This window comes from Coffea arabica, chromosome 1e (genome assembly GCF_036785885.1).
Source record: "Coffea arabica cultivar ET-39 chromosome 1e, Coffea Arabica ET-39 HiFi, whole genome shotgun sequence".
Lineage (NCBI taxonomy): Eukaryota > Viridiplantae > Streptophyta > Magnoliopsida > Gentianales > Rubiaceae > Coffea > Coffea arabica.
In genome coordinates, this window is record NC_092311.1 from 42,835,947 (window position 1) to 42,850,173 (window position 14,227).

General features: G+C 35.3%; 1 protein-coding gene across 4 annotated transcripts; it reads left to right on the plus strand.

Annotated features, from left to right (window-relative positions):
• Nucleotides 1-385: 385 nt before the first annotated feature.
• LOC140004595 (leucine-rich repeat receptor protein kinase HPCA1-like) lies at nt 386-11,120 on the plus strand. 4 transcript variants are annotated; one of them, XM_072056533.1, is made up of 21 exons: nt 386-721; nt 1,812-1,938; nt 2,058-2,129; nt 2,227-2,301; nt 2,416-2,487; nt 2,590-2,754; nt 2,837-2,911; nt 3,010-3,081; nt 3,208-3,279; nt 3,381-3,449; nt 3,542-3,616; nt 3,707-3,778; nt 3,886-4,020; nt 4,118-4,590; nt 4,675-4,824; nt 4,900-5,039; nt 5,117-5,336; nt 7,598-7,833; nt 7,974-8,385; nt 8,601-8,681; nt 10,841-11,120. In XM_072056533.1, exons 1-20 carry the CDS (start codon nt 637-639, stop codon nt 8,678-8,680), a joined length of 2,877 nt encoding a protein of 958 aa, XP_071912634.1. In that variant the 5' UTR covers nt 386-636; the 3' UTR covers nt 8,681; nt 10,841-11,120. The 4 variants fall into 4 exon arrangements, with proteins under 4 accessions (XP_071912634.1, XP_071912639.1, XP_071912644.1 ...); XM_072056538.1 differs by lacking the exon at nt 10,841-11,120 and having other exon boundaries at nt 7,974-8,416; nt 8,601-8,940; XM_072056543.1 differs by lacking the exon at nt 10,841-11,120 and having other exon boundaries at nt 7,974-8,416; nt 8,607-8,940.
• The last annotated feature ends 3,107 nt before the right edge of the window (nt 11,121-14,227 follow it).

Consider the following 14,227-nt stretch of genomic DNA (forward strand, 5'->3'; position numbering starts at 1 on the left):
ACTAGTTTTACGAGTTTTGGCCATTAAAATTACAACGTTAGCTGATGATTAATTATTTTCTCAAGGACTGGACCTTACATGGTAAATCATTTTCTCAAGGACAGGCCATTAAAATTACAATGTTGGCTGATGATTAATTCCACACACTGCTTTCAAGTTTGAGCTCTCATGCATAATAATAAATAGTAGAATTAAACATTTATAGTCAAAATTTTCACTTTTCTCTTTTTTCACATACTTTCACTATTACCTTGATCTACATCTAAGAGAAACTTTTTACAACCTTCTCCAAATTACTGGCTAACATTTTTTTTTTCTGATGAGCTGATGGTTCTTGGACTAATTAAGTCATCATCATTGTTGTTCACCTTCACACTTCACCCCACCTGAAGAAAAGGGTGCGTGCTTAAACGCTCCAGGTCGGCAGAAATCTCTAGCACAGTTGTCAAGAAACAACCAAGCATCCACAAGAATACTACCACAACTCGAGAGAGATCAGATTCAAGAAAAATAAAGACTCTTGTTCATTTTCCTAAGCCATGTTCTGCATGAAGTTGAGTTAACGAGGATTGAAGTAGAGGGTCATTTAATTGAAGAATAGCTAGTTTGGAGAGAATTGAAGGAGGGAGTGCAGCAATGGCAGCCCTTCGGCTCCTCCTCCTTTTTTTAGTGATGTCTGCAGGATGTCGTGGGATCTTCTCTAACACAGATCCTCGCGATGGTAATGTGCTAGTCTCGTGCTGCATGCTTTTCCAAGAATATCACAGTATACAATTGCAGGCATTTCTTATCCAATTTGATTACATCGGATTGCACTTTTGGTTGGACTGCTTTATTGATACACTTTGCGTCCAAATCCAGTACTTTTGTTGGTGTAAAGAGTGAACTAGCCTCATCATTCTTCATGAAAAATGTCATTGTAGCTTTTACATTTTAACATCGATTTGAACTATAATATATATCAAGAATACAACTACTAGCTTGTAGTAGATAGTAGAGTTTATAAACAAATAAATTATTAGTTTTCTTGAAGTTCAAGCAGGAAGATGCATTTAGCCGAGTTGGATACAAAATTTTCAAGCTTTGAATCAGCCAGGGTCTTTGAAACGCATGACAGCCTCACATGTAGCTATTCTTATGGGATTATGGTCTATATGTATGCAAAGAGTTTTTTGCAGTTTGGGAAAGGGGGGAAGGGAAAGTAGGAAAGAGTTATTAGCTAGATATTCTATGCTTTCCATTTCTTAGATTGGATCAAGAAAAATGGTTGAGTTGGGGCGTAGGGAAAGAGAAATCATGTTCCTTGATTTTTGCTTCTTTGTTGCTTCTCGCATGAGTACTTTAGTTACAGTATAAACTACAAAGTTGAGAAAAGGTTGACCTTAGAGTTCCAATTAAAGTCTGAACTAATGAATCAACTCTGGAATTCCATGATCATGGTAAATAGTTGTCTCTGGATTATTTTGAGATTAAGCTAATGGTAATGAAACCAATGAATGAAAGAACTACCAGGCCACAACTTTATGCCAAAAAGGGAAAATAAAAAAAAGGCATCATAGGAACCTCATTTTTTCACCTTTCCTGCTCCAGTAACCTATGTAAAGACAATTTGAAGTCTTTCATCACTGAATTTTCTGCCTGATTTTCCCCCATCCAGTTGGCCCAAACAAATACAATTTTTGGCAGCCTATTAATTCTTGCTAGTATGTACTTTTCGTTAATGGAGTCTCATAAATGTACCATCTCTTTGATTACGTAGTTTCTATGCTTGCAAAGTCCTTTTGATCTTAAGTGGATACAAATTCTTGCAGTTACTGTTCTTCTGTCTTTGAAAGATCAGTGGCAAAACACACCACCAAGTTGGGGCAAGTCAGATGATCCTTGTGGATTTCCTTGGGAAGGAGTCTCCTGTAACAACTACTCAAGGGTCACTGAATTGTAAGTAGTTCGTCTACTCTTTCAGGCTATCACGAATTCATGATGGTATTCCCTTTGAGGTCTTTTGATAGCCTAAAAAATCTATGCCTGTAGCCTCACACTGTGCATTGATACTTCAGGCTATTATCAGCTATGGGACTATCAGGTAAACTCAGTGGTGATATTGGAGGACTCACTGAATTGACGTCCATGTAAGTTTCTCTCGCTATTTCAGCTGATCAAGCACAAAATTTTACAAAGTTTTTAACTTTGCATTCATTCAATTCACGTTTCTAAATATTGTTTCAGGGATCTATCATTCAACCGAGGTCTCACTGGTCCACTCTCTCCACGAATAGGAGACTTGCAAAATTTGAGTATATTGTAATCAATCTGACAAAATCCTACATCAAATTTTGATCCCTGGAAACTATTTCCAGGAACATATTTACGAAGGAAGTATTTTTTTTAATCAATATTTTCGCCTATGTTGCTCAGAATCCTCACTGGATGTAGCTTCAATGGAAATATACCAAGTGAACTAGGGAATCTTGCACAATTGTCCTTCCTGTAAGTATCTTGAGACAACAGCATGAAAACATGGCATTATACATGGACTTATATGAGGATTTGCTGATCTCAATTAAATCTCTGCTTCATCTTCCATGACAGGGCACTTAACATAAATAACTTCACTGGAGAGATACCACCATCGCTGGGAAAGCTTTCCAACTTATACTGTCTTGATATAGCAGATAATCAGTTGACAGGATCAATACCTATTTCATCTCTGACTGAAACACCAGGATTGGACCTCCTAAAAAAGGCACAACACTTGTGAGTACAATTCCTTTTTTAACTCAGTTATTCCTGTCCGATTTTCTTCAGGGATAAGAGTTTGATCTTCATATCTTTGCAGCCATTTCAACAATAACCAGCTTTCTGGCCAAATTCCAGGCACACTTTTCAGCTCAGAAATGGTACTTATACATGTGTAAGTTACCATTGGATACAATCAGTCTTCAGGTCTGATTTATGACCTTTTTCCTTTTTCTTCTTCTTCTTCTTATTGTTTGCCATTCTTTATGGCAGACTGTTTAATGGTAACAACTTGACCGGAGGAATCCCCTCAACATTAGGATATGTTCAGACACTTGAGGTTCTGTGAGTATTCTCAAACTGTTTCATTCGATCTCCCTTTTGGATGGACTGAGTTTTCTTTTTCTTTTTTTTTTTTTTTGGCCTCTCATTCTAACTATTTTCTGGTGTAAATTCTGTAACGGAGAACAGGAGGCTAGATCGAAATGCCCTGACTGGCAATGTCCCATTAAACTTCAAAAATCTCACGAATTTGACGGAATTGTTGGTTCTTCTTGAAATTTGGAGAAGCATTATTTTTTCTTCAATTTTACCATTGGATGCTAAATTGAAATGCCTTCTTTCATACTTTCGTTTTCGTCTAGGCACCTAGAACATAATCAGTTATCAGGTCCATTTCCAGACTTGACCGGAATGAAAGACCTCAACTACGTGTAAGTGATGGTTGAATAATCTCCACAATCAAATTTTATGCTCCCGATTTTTGTTTGGAAGGTGAACTCTATGCTTTTGTTTCCCTTCACAGGGACTTGAGCAACAACTCTTTTCAACAATCGCAAGCTCCAGACTGGTTCGGTATATTAGAGTCACTAACAACCTTGTGAGTATTATTAAGATCCTAATGAGAAGCTTAAGATGAATTATTCTGTTCCTGGATCTATCTTATGCTTCAAAGTTGCAATTCTGTCAGGGTTGCTGAATACGGATCACTTGAGGGAACAGTGCCTCAGAAACTCTTCGCTTTACCTCAAATTCAACAAGTGTATGTTTGAATCAGCACGCTTTGAACAGTAAAGCATATTATTTTATCTTTTAAAAGATAAAAGTAATACGATTATACCGATTCATTTCATGTCAACACTTTTACAGCAAACTGAGAAACAATGCATTTAACGAGACACTGGATATGGGCAGAACCATTGGTCAGCAACTTAAAGTTGTTGATTTGGAGAACAATGAAATAGCCTTCGCTGCTCTTGGTTCTGGTTATGACAATACACCGATGTGAGACAATATTATATTAACCTTTTTTTATGCCAAGAAACAACTTTCCATCTTTTTGTCCAACTAGCGTTCATATCTGTCATCCATGTTAAAACAGATTGCTAGCAGGAAACCCAGTCTGCAGCGCAGATCTTGCAAAGACCAATTACTGTGAGGATATGCAACCACTTCCACCCTATTGTACGAGCCTGGCTAATTGTGCAAGCACATCCTGCCCTGCTGATAAGAAACTCAGTCCACAGAGTTGTGAATGTGCTCATCCATATGAGGGAACAATGTACTTCAGAGCGCCATCCTCCAGGGAGTTGTCTAATTATACTCTATTTCACCAGTTGGAAATTAGCCTGTGGACGAAGTTAAACCTTACTCCTGGCTCAGTTTCTCTGCAGAAACCATTCTTCAATGTTGACGACTTGCTTCAGGTGCATTTGGCATTTTTTCCATCCGTAGGAGAGTATTTCAATAGGTCAGAGGTCCAGAGGATGGGATTTGCTTTAAATTATTACATTTTCATGCCTCCAGAGCAATTTGGGTCCTTCTACTTCAGGCCATTTCCTTACACTTTCGGTGGTATAAAAGGCTAATAATTTGTCTAACTGTCATTTGTTTTTGAATTCATGAATGAACAAACTACTAACAAAAGAGGTGTTGCAGCTGAACGTAAAAATGCCATAAGCAAAACAATTGTTACAGCGATAGCTGCTTGCAGCGTCATTCTGGGATTGTTGCTCATTTGCCTAGGCATCTATGCTGTCCGCCAAAAGAGACGGGCTGAAAGAGCTGTTGAATTAAGTAAACCATTTGGTATGACCTGTCCGCTATAGCTTACTACTCTTTATTATGTTTATGAATGTGCTATAACTGAAACATGTTGACCAGCATCTTGGGCTCCAAGTCGCAAGGACAGTGGGGGAGCACCACAACTAAAAGGAGCTCGTTGGTTTTCTTACGATGAGCTGAAGAAATCAACTAATAACTTTTCTGAGAAAAATGAGATCGGTTCTGGTGGCTATGGCAAGGTATGCTGTCATATATTTTGATTTTGCATCTAAAAATTTTCTTCAGTTTCAACTCAGTTGCATTTCTGGATTCTTAGGTCTATAGAGGGATGCTCCCAAGTGGACTATTTGTTGCTATCAAAAGATCACAACAAGGCTCCAAGCAAGGTGGACATGAATTCAAAACTGAAATTGAGTTGCTGTCACGAGTTCATCACAAGAACCTCGTTGGCTTGGTTGGATTCTGTTTTGAACAAGGTGAACAGATGTTGGTATATGAGTTTATGCCTAACGGAACTCTGAGGGAGAGTTTATCAGGTACGTTTGCTTTCATGTCACCAGATTATACTTACGCAGGAAGATTACTGACTGAAATTTTCCTCGATGGCACGGATACAAGATGTAGAAGATAAACAACCAAATGGTTTTTTTGTTCAATGCATGCCTGCACTTGAAACAGACTATATTGACTGAAGCATTATCACTAGGATTCACTCACTTGAAACAGATTATGTTGACTGCATTCTTTTTTTTGACTTTTAATTCTGGTAACTTGATCAGGTTTTTACAAAATCTAATCACTCACTTGCATGCCTCAACATTTCTACACCTTCTTCCTAAATTATATTTCAACTCATAGGATGTCTGAACCTCTGGATATCTTTGTACAAAGTGTGTCATTAGCTTATATTCCAAATAGACTATATGCCGCTTTCATAAATCCAAATTGGACCCAAACTATAGAAAATGAGATGTCAGCATTGTGAAAAAAAATGACACATGACCTTTGTTTCACTACCAAAAGGAAATAAGATTGTGAGGTGCAAATGAGTATTCTTAATCAAGTACAAAGCTGATGGATTAATCGACTGATATAAGGTGCGACTTGTGGTGAAGGCGGTACATATAGACATATGGCATTGATTCAAGAAACTTTCTTACCAGTGGCAAAATTGGACACCATTAGAGTTTTATTGTCCCTCGCAGCCTATCTAGATTGGCCGTTTCATCAGTTCAATGTAAAATATTCCTTTTTACATAGTGATTTTAAGAAAGATGTGTATATGGATATTTCACCTAAGTATTCCACAACTCTAAAGACAAACATTATGTGCCGATTGCATAGAGCTTTGTGGACTTAAATAGTCACTGTGTACTTGATTTGGCCAATTTACTTTGGCTATAATAAAATACGATTTTCATAGAGTAATGTATGCCACACCTTATTTTTGAAACATAGGCTTGAGAAAGTGACAGCACCGATTATCTATGTCGATAACATGATTATCACAGGTAATGACATAAAGGAGATTTCTAAGCTACAAGACAAATTATTAGCTGAGTTTGAAATTTAGAGTTTGGAAAGTCAAATATTTGTAGGCATTAAAATGGCAAGATCAAAGCAGAGCTTCTTCCTATCTCAATGGAAGTTTGTACTCGATCTTTTGTAGGACTACTAGGTTGCAACTTAGTAGACACGTCGATTATCTAGAACTACAAACTCAGAGATTATCTTGATCAAATGCTGACTGACAAAGAAAGATATTAGATATTAGTTGGTAGGCTAATTTATCTATCACATACTTATCCAACAGTATAACATATGTTAGTATTGTCAGCTGATTCATGCATTCTCTTAGTGGTAGGCATATGAAAACTATGATCAGGATCATTCAATATTTAAAGGGTTCATCTGGGAAAGGACTTCTATTTTCTAAGAATAATCATCTCAAAATTGAAAGCAATACAATGCCAATTGGTCGGGAGACCATACTGATCAAAAATCCACTTCAGACTACTTTACCTTAATGGGTGACAATTTAGTTACATGGAGAAGTAAGAGACAGAAGGTGGTGGATTTATCTAGTGTAGAAGCTAAGTTCAGAGGGATGACCAAAGGGGTGCGTAAACTTCTTTGGCTTAAGAAGCTGCTTACTGGTATACGGCATGCTCAAACTTCTGAAATAGATTTGTTTCATGATAACAAAACAACCATTGACATTTCTCAGAATCTAGTTTAACATGACCAACTAAACATGTAAAGGTTGATCAGCACTTCATTAGACAAAATCTTAAAGATAAGGTGACACTGTTTCCGTTTGCCAAGTCTGAAGATCAACTGACTAATGTACTCACAAAAGCTGTGCCAATTAAAAACTTCTACAACTCATTTAGCAAGTTGAGCATGTATGATATCTATACACCAATTTGAGGGGGAGTGTTGGAGCGAGTTGATCTATTTTTTAATTTAAACTTTTTATCAACTAGAGATTAGATAAGGATCGAATAGATTAATTACCATTTTGAATGTTTCATTGTACTTTATCTTAGTGTAAACCTATAGCTAAAGTGCGAAATAATGAAGATATTTTCCCAATTTTCCTTCTTTTAATCTTAAACAGAAAGAAATTGACTTAGTTACCATTGAAATCAACCCTTAATACGTAAATCAGGAAATTTTGAGAATTTTAACCCCATATCAGGAAATGACCACTAAGAAAAACTTCTGTCTCAGACATGCCTAACTTGGCAGCTTGCAGAATTTGATGCATTTTTATTTACATTATAAATGATTTCAGGGAAGAGTGGAATTTATCTAGACTGGAAAATGAGACTTCGAGCTGCACTTGGTTCAGCTAGAGGATTGACTTACTTGCATGAGCTTGCCATCCCTCCTATAATCCACAGAGATATCAACACCAGGAATATTCTCTTGGATGAAAATCTAACAGCTAGGGTTGCAGATTTTGGCTTGTCCAAGCTTGGTTCTGACAGTTCCAATGGCCATGTATCTACTCAAGTTAAAGGCACACCGGTGAGTTTTGATGTCTCTTTAGCTACCTGATCCCATAAAAACTCCTAATCATGTCCATGTTTAGATACATCATCAAAGGTCCTTTCTTTGTCTCTTTTGCCATCGTGAGCAATTAACGATAATCGTTTATATGGGTGCAGGGTTATATTGATCCTGAATATTACATGACCCAAAAATTGACAAACAAAAGTGATGTGTATAGCTTTGGTGTGGTTATGCTTGAGCTGGTAACAGCTAAACTGCCTATTGAGAAGGGGAAGCACATTGTCCACGAAGTGAGAATGGCGATGGACAAGAATGATGAAGAATGCTATGGATTAGGGAACATGATGGATCCAGCAATTCGAAACGCGGCCAATCTGGTAGGCTTCGTGAGATTTGTAGATTTGGCAATGCAATGTGTGGAAGAATCAGCAGCAGATCGTCCAACAATGAGTGAACTGGTGAAAGAACTCGAAACAATTATTCTGCAGAATGATGGACTTGATACAAACTCAACATCAGCATCCTCTATCGGCACATCCTCTGCCACAGTTTTTGGCATGACAAAAGGTGCTAAACACCTCTATGATGTGATGCCTAGGTAGGATGTTAACGACAGCTGTAATACCCAAATGTCTAAAGTTGTGAGGCCGAATTAGAAAATCACTTTTAAGTGGGGAACTTTTATAATTATAACAAGAACATGAGGGCCAAAAAGGAAAATGCCTATGTCTATCTCATTCCACCGCCAAACTCCCTTATGATTCTTTCATTCTTGTCTGAAGCATCAGGAAATAAGGAGATACGAGAGGACTTGGAGAACAGTGGAGAGAGCTTGCCATCTACCGATTTCAGTCGACTCTGAGGTACAGAGCCAACTCTTCTTAAGTTTCATGAGTTGAAAATTAAAGATAATGCTGTAGAATCTGGATGGTTTTCTTGAATATAGTAACTGCAGGTTGCCAGAAATGAGATTGGACAGATACAAAGTAGTTCTATTGGAGTAATTTTGTATGTATGTTGTTGCTAGCTTGTAACCAGGTACCTGATAAACACATACTGTATATGCGAAATTATGAAGATTTCATAATGTTTAATACCTAGAACACCTTGAGTTTCACCAAATCCGTAGCTATCAGTCACCTTTGCGCAGCCTTAGAAATTGATTATAACTTGGTGTAGAAAAGTCCAAATTAAGTGCCGTCAGCTGCAATCGAAACTAGACTCATAGATCTTTTCAAGCTCTGATTCACCTCCTGTCAGCACCAGTAATTGCACGAAATTGACCGAAAACTGCAACCTGCGCAGAACAGTCCTGGAAACACCTTCAATTGAGGTCTAATTTAAAGCGCTTTACAGCTTGAAACGCTAAATGATGTCTTCTGGAGATATTTAGTACTTTGAGTGTAGTTTCTAGCGGCACCAAATTTGTAGTGGTTCGACATATATAGCCTAAGTTTTGTGTATTTAACCTAAGACTGCAATTGCTAAAATTCCTTCGTATCTCTATAATTTTTAAAATGTCTTAGCAAAAGATTTTGTTCGCTAATTATTATGGAAAACGTATTTTATTATATTAACTTAGATTGAGCATATGTATTTGTTTGATGATTGGGTGTCTTGGAATTATTGCAACACATATATATAAGAGATAAGAGGCGCAAGTTTGGGAAATGGAACAAGAAACGCACCCAATGGTCACTTGGCCCCAACTAACACATAAAAGGGAGTCATGAGTCATCATGTACCAAAATTTGTACGGGCTATTATTCATTTAGCCATTTGCTCTTTCTTCCATTGCAATCAAGTTTTTTCGTCTAAGTCATTTAAACACTTTCTCTTACAAATTAAATTAGCATTAGTTTTGTCTTTTTTATTTATGAGTATTTTATTTCTTGTACTTTTTTTTTTGGTAAGTTTTGTTTCTTGTACTTGTCTTGCTTACGTGTTAAAATCTGGACCGTGAATATAATTATCTAATGATCAAAGTTGTTGTAGTCTTTTCTTTGAATGCTTACAAGGTGTTCACTTAATTTTCGTGAATGAACACAGATCATACCTTGTCAATAAAATTTGGAACACTTTTGAATTTGGAAGCATCTTTTTAACTTCATGTTGAGTGTGAGCTTACAACTTGAGAACTTCGATGAATTTCAATTGTGATCACCATAATAAAACATAAAGATAGAAGTAAGGACTAACCAATTTCCTTTCCATTTTTTTTTTTTTTGGTCAAACTTTAGAGTAATTGGTGCCACACTGTTATTAAACACTTTAATTTTGCATTCATTTCTTTGGAACTTCCAAGAAGCTATCTTTCCCACGAATCTTGAAACAACCCGTGTAAGCTAGCATGTAATCTCATTGATTTGCAAGTCTTCAAGTGTGCTGAAACCAGTCATGCTACGATACTTACATTCATCAATTTACATTTTTTTGCTACATGAAGATGCTGTTTGCTCAATTGTTCTTGGCCTACACATGACTATTATTTTGTAACATTTTATACTATTTTATTGTTTTTGACTATTAGTGCAGTTTTGTTGGCGTTTCATTAGTAATTTTCACCTAAAATGTCAAATTGGTAAGATTGATTAAAACATAACACAAAACGTTAATAAGTAGATTGTGACACGAGTACAATATGAAATTTAACATATAATGTATGTATTTGTACTCAATTTGATACAAACACGCAAATAACACAAAAAAACTATGCTCTCTATATCTGTCTAATTTTCTAGTACGCTCCTCATTATTCACCACGGTATTCAAAACTCAAACTATTCATATGTCTCAACTTCTTCATTTTGAACCCTTTACTATTCTCGAACAATTGTATTATTTTGTTTCTAAATCCACTCAAGTGCAAGCATAGATTTTAAAATTATTCTGTTTATCAGTTGCACATATGAAGTGTGGTTTAATATTCACTAGTAACCGTAAAAGCTATTCAAACTTAAGCGGCTCTAATTTATGCACAACTCTAAAGTTTTTAACTATCCTTATCTTGTTCGAATAATAGGCTACAATTAGTACGTCCTTCAAAGATCAGCTTAGCAACTTTAGAAGGATTAATTGCTTACTAGAGAAAATGAGCTACTGTCGTCAGGTCTTTGATGAAGTGAAGGCGCAGTCACACTTGTCGGTACAAAAGCAATAGCTTTTTGACTGATGATAGACATAGACCGTAGAGCGAGTCTTCCTCTGCTGTGAAGGCAAAGTTTCAATTTCAATTCCTAAATTCTTGGATATGTCTTAAGTGATATTGATTTTGCAAATTCAGCTCCGGATATTCCTCCCAATACACAGTACCCATGATATGAAAATTTTGTCTAAAAAAACAGTAAGCTACTATTTCAACCTCCTATGATTTTCACATTTTGTCACACTATTCCCTTATTATTTAATAACACTCACTTGACTTCCCTGTAATTTTATGTAGAGTGAAGAACAGACGCAAAACACTTATTTACCCAAGAAAGACTTTAGAATTACATGTGAAGTATGAAATATTTTCCGCAAAAACCAATTTAGTTTGTAGAGATATTAACCATTTGACCATAGGATCTTTAGTTTAACACTTATGTCTTACCGTTTTTTCTTCTTCTTATAAAGTTTGGAGTCTCCAATGAATTGAAAAGAAAAAAGAGTATGAAATATGAAATGTACTGATATTTAAATATCCATTTAAACTCCATGTCTATTTCGCATTTGACCACGTAATACTTTTGTGGTTTTACTTAAACCAGATAGGTCCGTTGTGTTTAGTTTTTCAAATAAGGACGTAATTGAATCTTTAACTGATCATCTTCGGGGTTGGCATCAAGCCCTAATTGTTTATTAAGAATTCAATCACATTACGTTGACATGAATTCAATCAAATTTGACAATGAGAACTAGGGCTACAACATAACTTCAGTCCCCGCAATATCGTTGAGAACGGGAAGGAAGTCATGATATTTGTTAGAAAAGGAAATCTCACTGATAAATGTAACTTCTCTTTTCTTCCTCTGGACAAAATACTTTTTTGTTCGGATATGGACTAAATACCTTGTTTTTATGGTACGAACAAAAGAAAGTTTGTTAAGCGAAACTCATCTTTACCGAGTTGAAGACATTGTAATGACTAAAGAACGTTAAAATCTCACACGTGACGTAATTCGAACAAATTACAAGCGTATGTATGTTCATAAATGTGTGTATTCTTATAGGCTGCATTTGTATTGAAAGATTTGATGAAAATTTTGAAATGTTCTCAAATCCCTCTAGTTGTTTAGATTTCTTAAAAAGTATTTGAATTTATAAATCACCAATTTATCTAGTGTTCAAAATATGTTTAGATGATTGGTGAATTACAAACTCAAATATTTCTTAAAAAATCCAAACAACTAGAGCAATTTGTATAAACTTTTGCTGACTGAAACAATTAGCTCCACCTTTTATTCTGTATCTTTAGGGCACAAAATAGAAATATCTTTCCTATAGGATGTACTCAAAAGTGATTATAGGTTTGACACTGGTCTTCCTTAGGCCTAGGTAATTTTTTTTCACTTTTTAAGGTAGGTCAAGGTATTCATGGTCGATAAATCCAGCCTTCGCCAAACGAACAATTTATTTTTGACTGCCTAAAATAATATATATATATATATATATATATATATATATATATATATATATATATATATATATATATATGTTCTTGGCTTACCTGATGATGGCATGACAATCTTGAAGAAAATTTGACAATATTGTTCTTGGGATTTATATGTGGCATTAGGAAATAGGAAAATTGTATTTGTGCTTACAAGCGAGAATTGACGCCAATGTTCTTTTGTTTAACTCAAGTTGTTTACAAACCCAAATCCTATTCTCGAATTAAACTAAAAACATGAAATCGTATACCTTGTTAAAAAAAATTGATGGCATCTAAAAGATATATGTGTTAATTACGTTTACAATTTCATATATGTGCCTGTGCATCACTATTCCTCATTTGGAATATCGATCTTTGTACCAATTTGATTTGATAATTGGAGCATTTCATCAACAAATTGGGTTTAAAAAGTGCTCCAATTTGTTACTAATCATTTGCACACGATGTAGCACATACGTCTCAAGACGTAAAGATTTTGAGTTCAAAACCTTCTCGCCCCCCCTCCTTCTTAAATCTAACTCTTCCGCTATTAGAAAATTTTTTTAAAAATTATGCACACGTGTGTTTTTAAAGTGATATTACATATACTTTATTACCTGTATAGAATATGCAACACTTTTAAGTCCCCTCTTACTAAAATCATGCATTGTTTACTCCACTTTTGTTAATTGCACAAATAGTTGGGTAGAAATCTTTTGACAGGTTTAAAGTGCAAAGTGTCTATAATAATACAAAAGGGCACAATAATTAGAACCCAATGTTGGCTAAACAAAGATATACTTTTGCTATAGGTAGCATCTTACATATTAAATGATTTCACAAATAGACAAGGTACGTTTTCTTTATAGTTTAGCAAACTGAAACAAATTGTATAATAACCAAAGAGCACTAATTTGTTTAACTTCTCTTTGATTATCTTAAGAAAGTACAATAAACGAAAGTAATTAAGCAGAATTAATTCATCTTTGTTCATTTGAAGACAGTGCTATGACTAAGGTCATTAATTAAGCAATATTTTTAAGACAACAAGAAATTTTCTTTTGATGACTACAACGAAAATTAAAAATCTCCAAAAGTTCTAATACCAGCAAATGCACAAGCACAGCAATTTATTTTTATAGATGTATATTCCATGTGTAAAGATGCACTTATAAAAACATCAAAGATTTGGCATATATATGACTTGATAATTCCTAATTGAATATTTACATTCACTAATCAACATTGCAGCCACACATGAACTCACAATTTGTGGGATTTGAATTTGATCTTCAGACCCCTACAAATAACGTTCACGCTTTAGAGAAACTAATTATTTATGTAACCTTTCTTTATCATGCCAAGACTTTCATTCAAAGAATATATGTGGGGGATTTATTCTTTTCTTAATTTTGACAAAAGAGGAATCAAGACTTTTGATTAAAAGGGACTAGTCATCTTAAGATCTAGACCAAGCTAGTGGGTAATAAATGACTATAAATGGTGGGTAATTAAGACGTGAATTTTATGTTGGGAATGCCCAAAAAGTATTTTTGATATGATTTGCTTAACACTGAAAAACAGACCAACCAATATGCATGGGTTATAACTTTTGAATCAAAACACTAATAAGGTCCCAATTCAATAACAGTTGAATGGGAATTCTTAGGACTTAATTGGCGCAGAGTTTTGACAAGAGGTAACATTTGTACTCAACGAATTAGTTTTGGCATGGTATTGAAATCTATTTAACAGTTGCGACCATAAAGATACTTG

Excerpts from the sequence above, each read along its gene's own strand:
- LOC140004595 (XM_072056533.1), top strand. The coding sequence starts at position 637 with ATGGCAGCCCTTCGGCTCCTCCTCCTTTTTTTAGTGATGTCTGCAGGA. Across the intron at positions 2,130-2,226 it reads CTCACTGAATTGACGTCCAT|GGATCTATCATTCAACCGAG; the intron begins GTAAGTTTCTCT and ends ATATTGTTTCAG. Across the intron at positions 5,040-5,116 it reads GTTCTGGTGGCTATGGCAAG|GTCTATAGAGGGATGCTCCC; the intron begins GTATGCTGTCAT and ends CTGGATTCTTAG.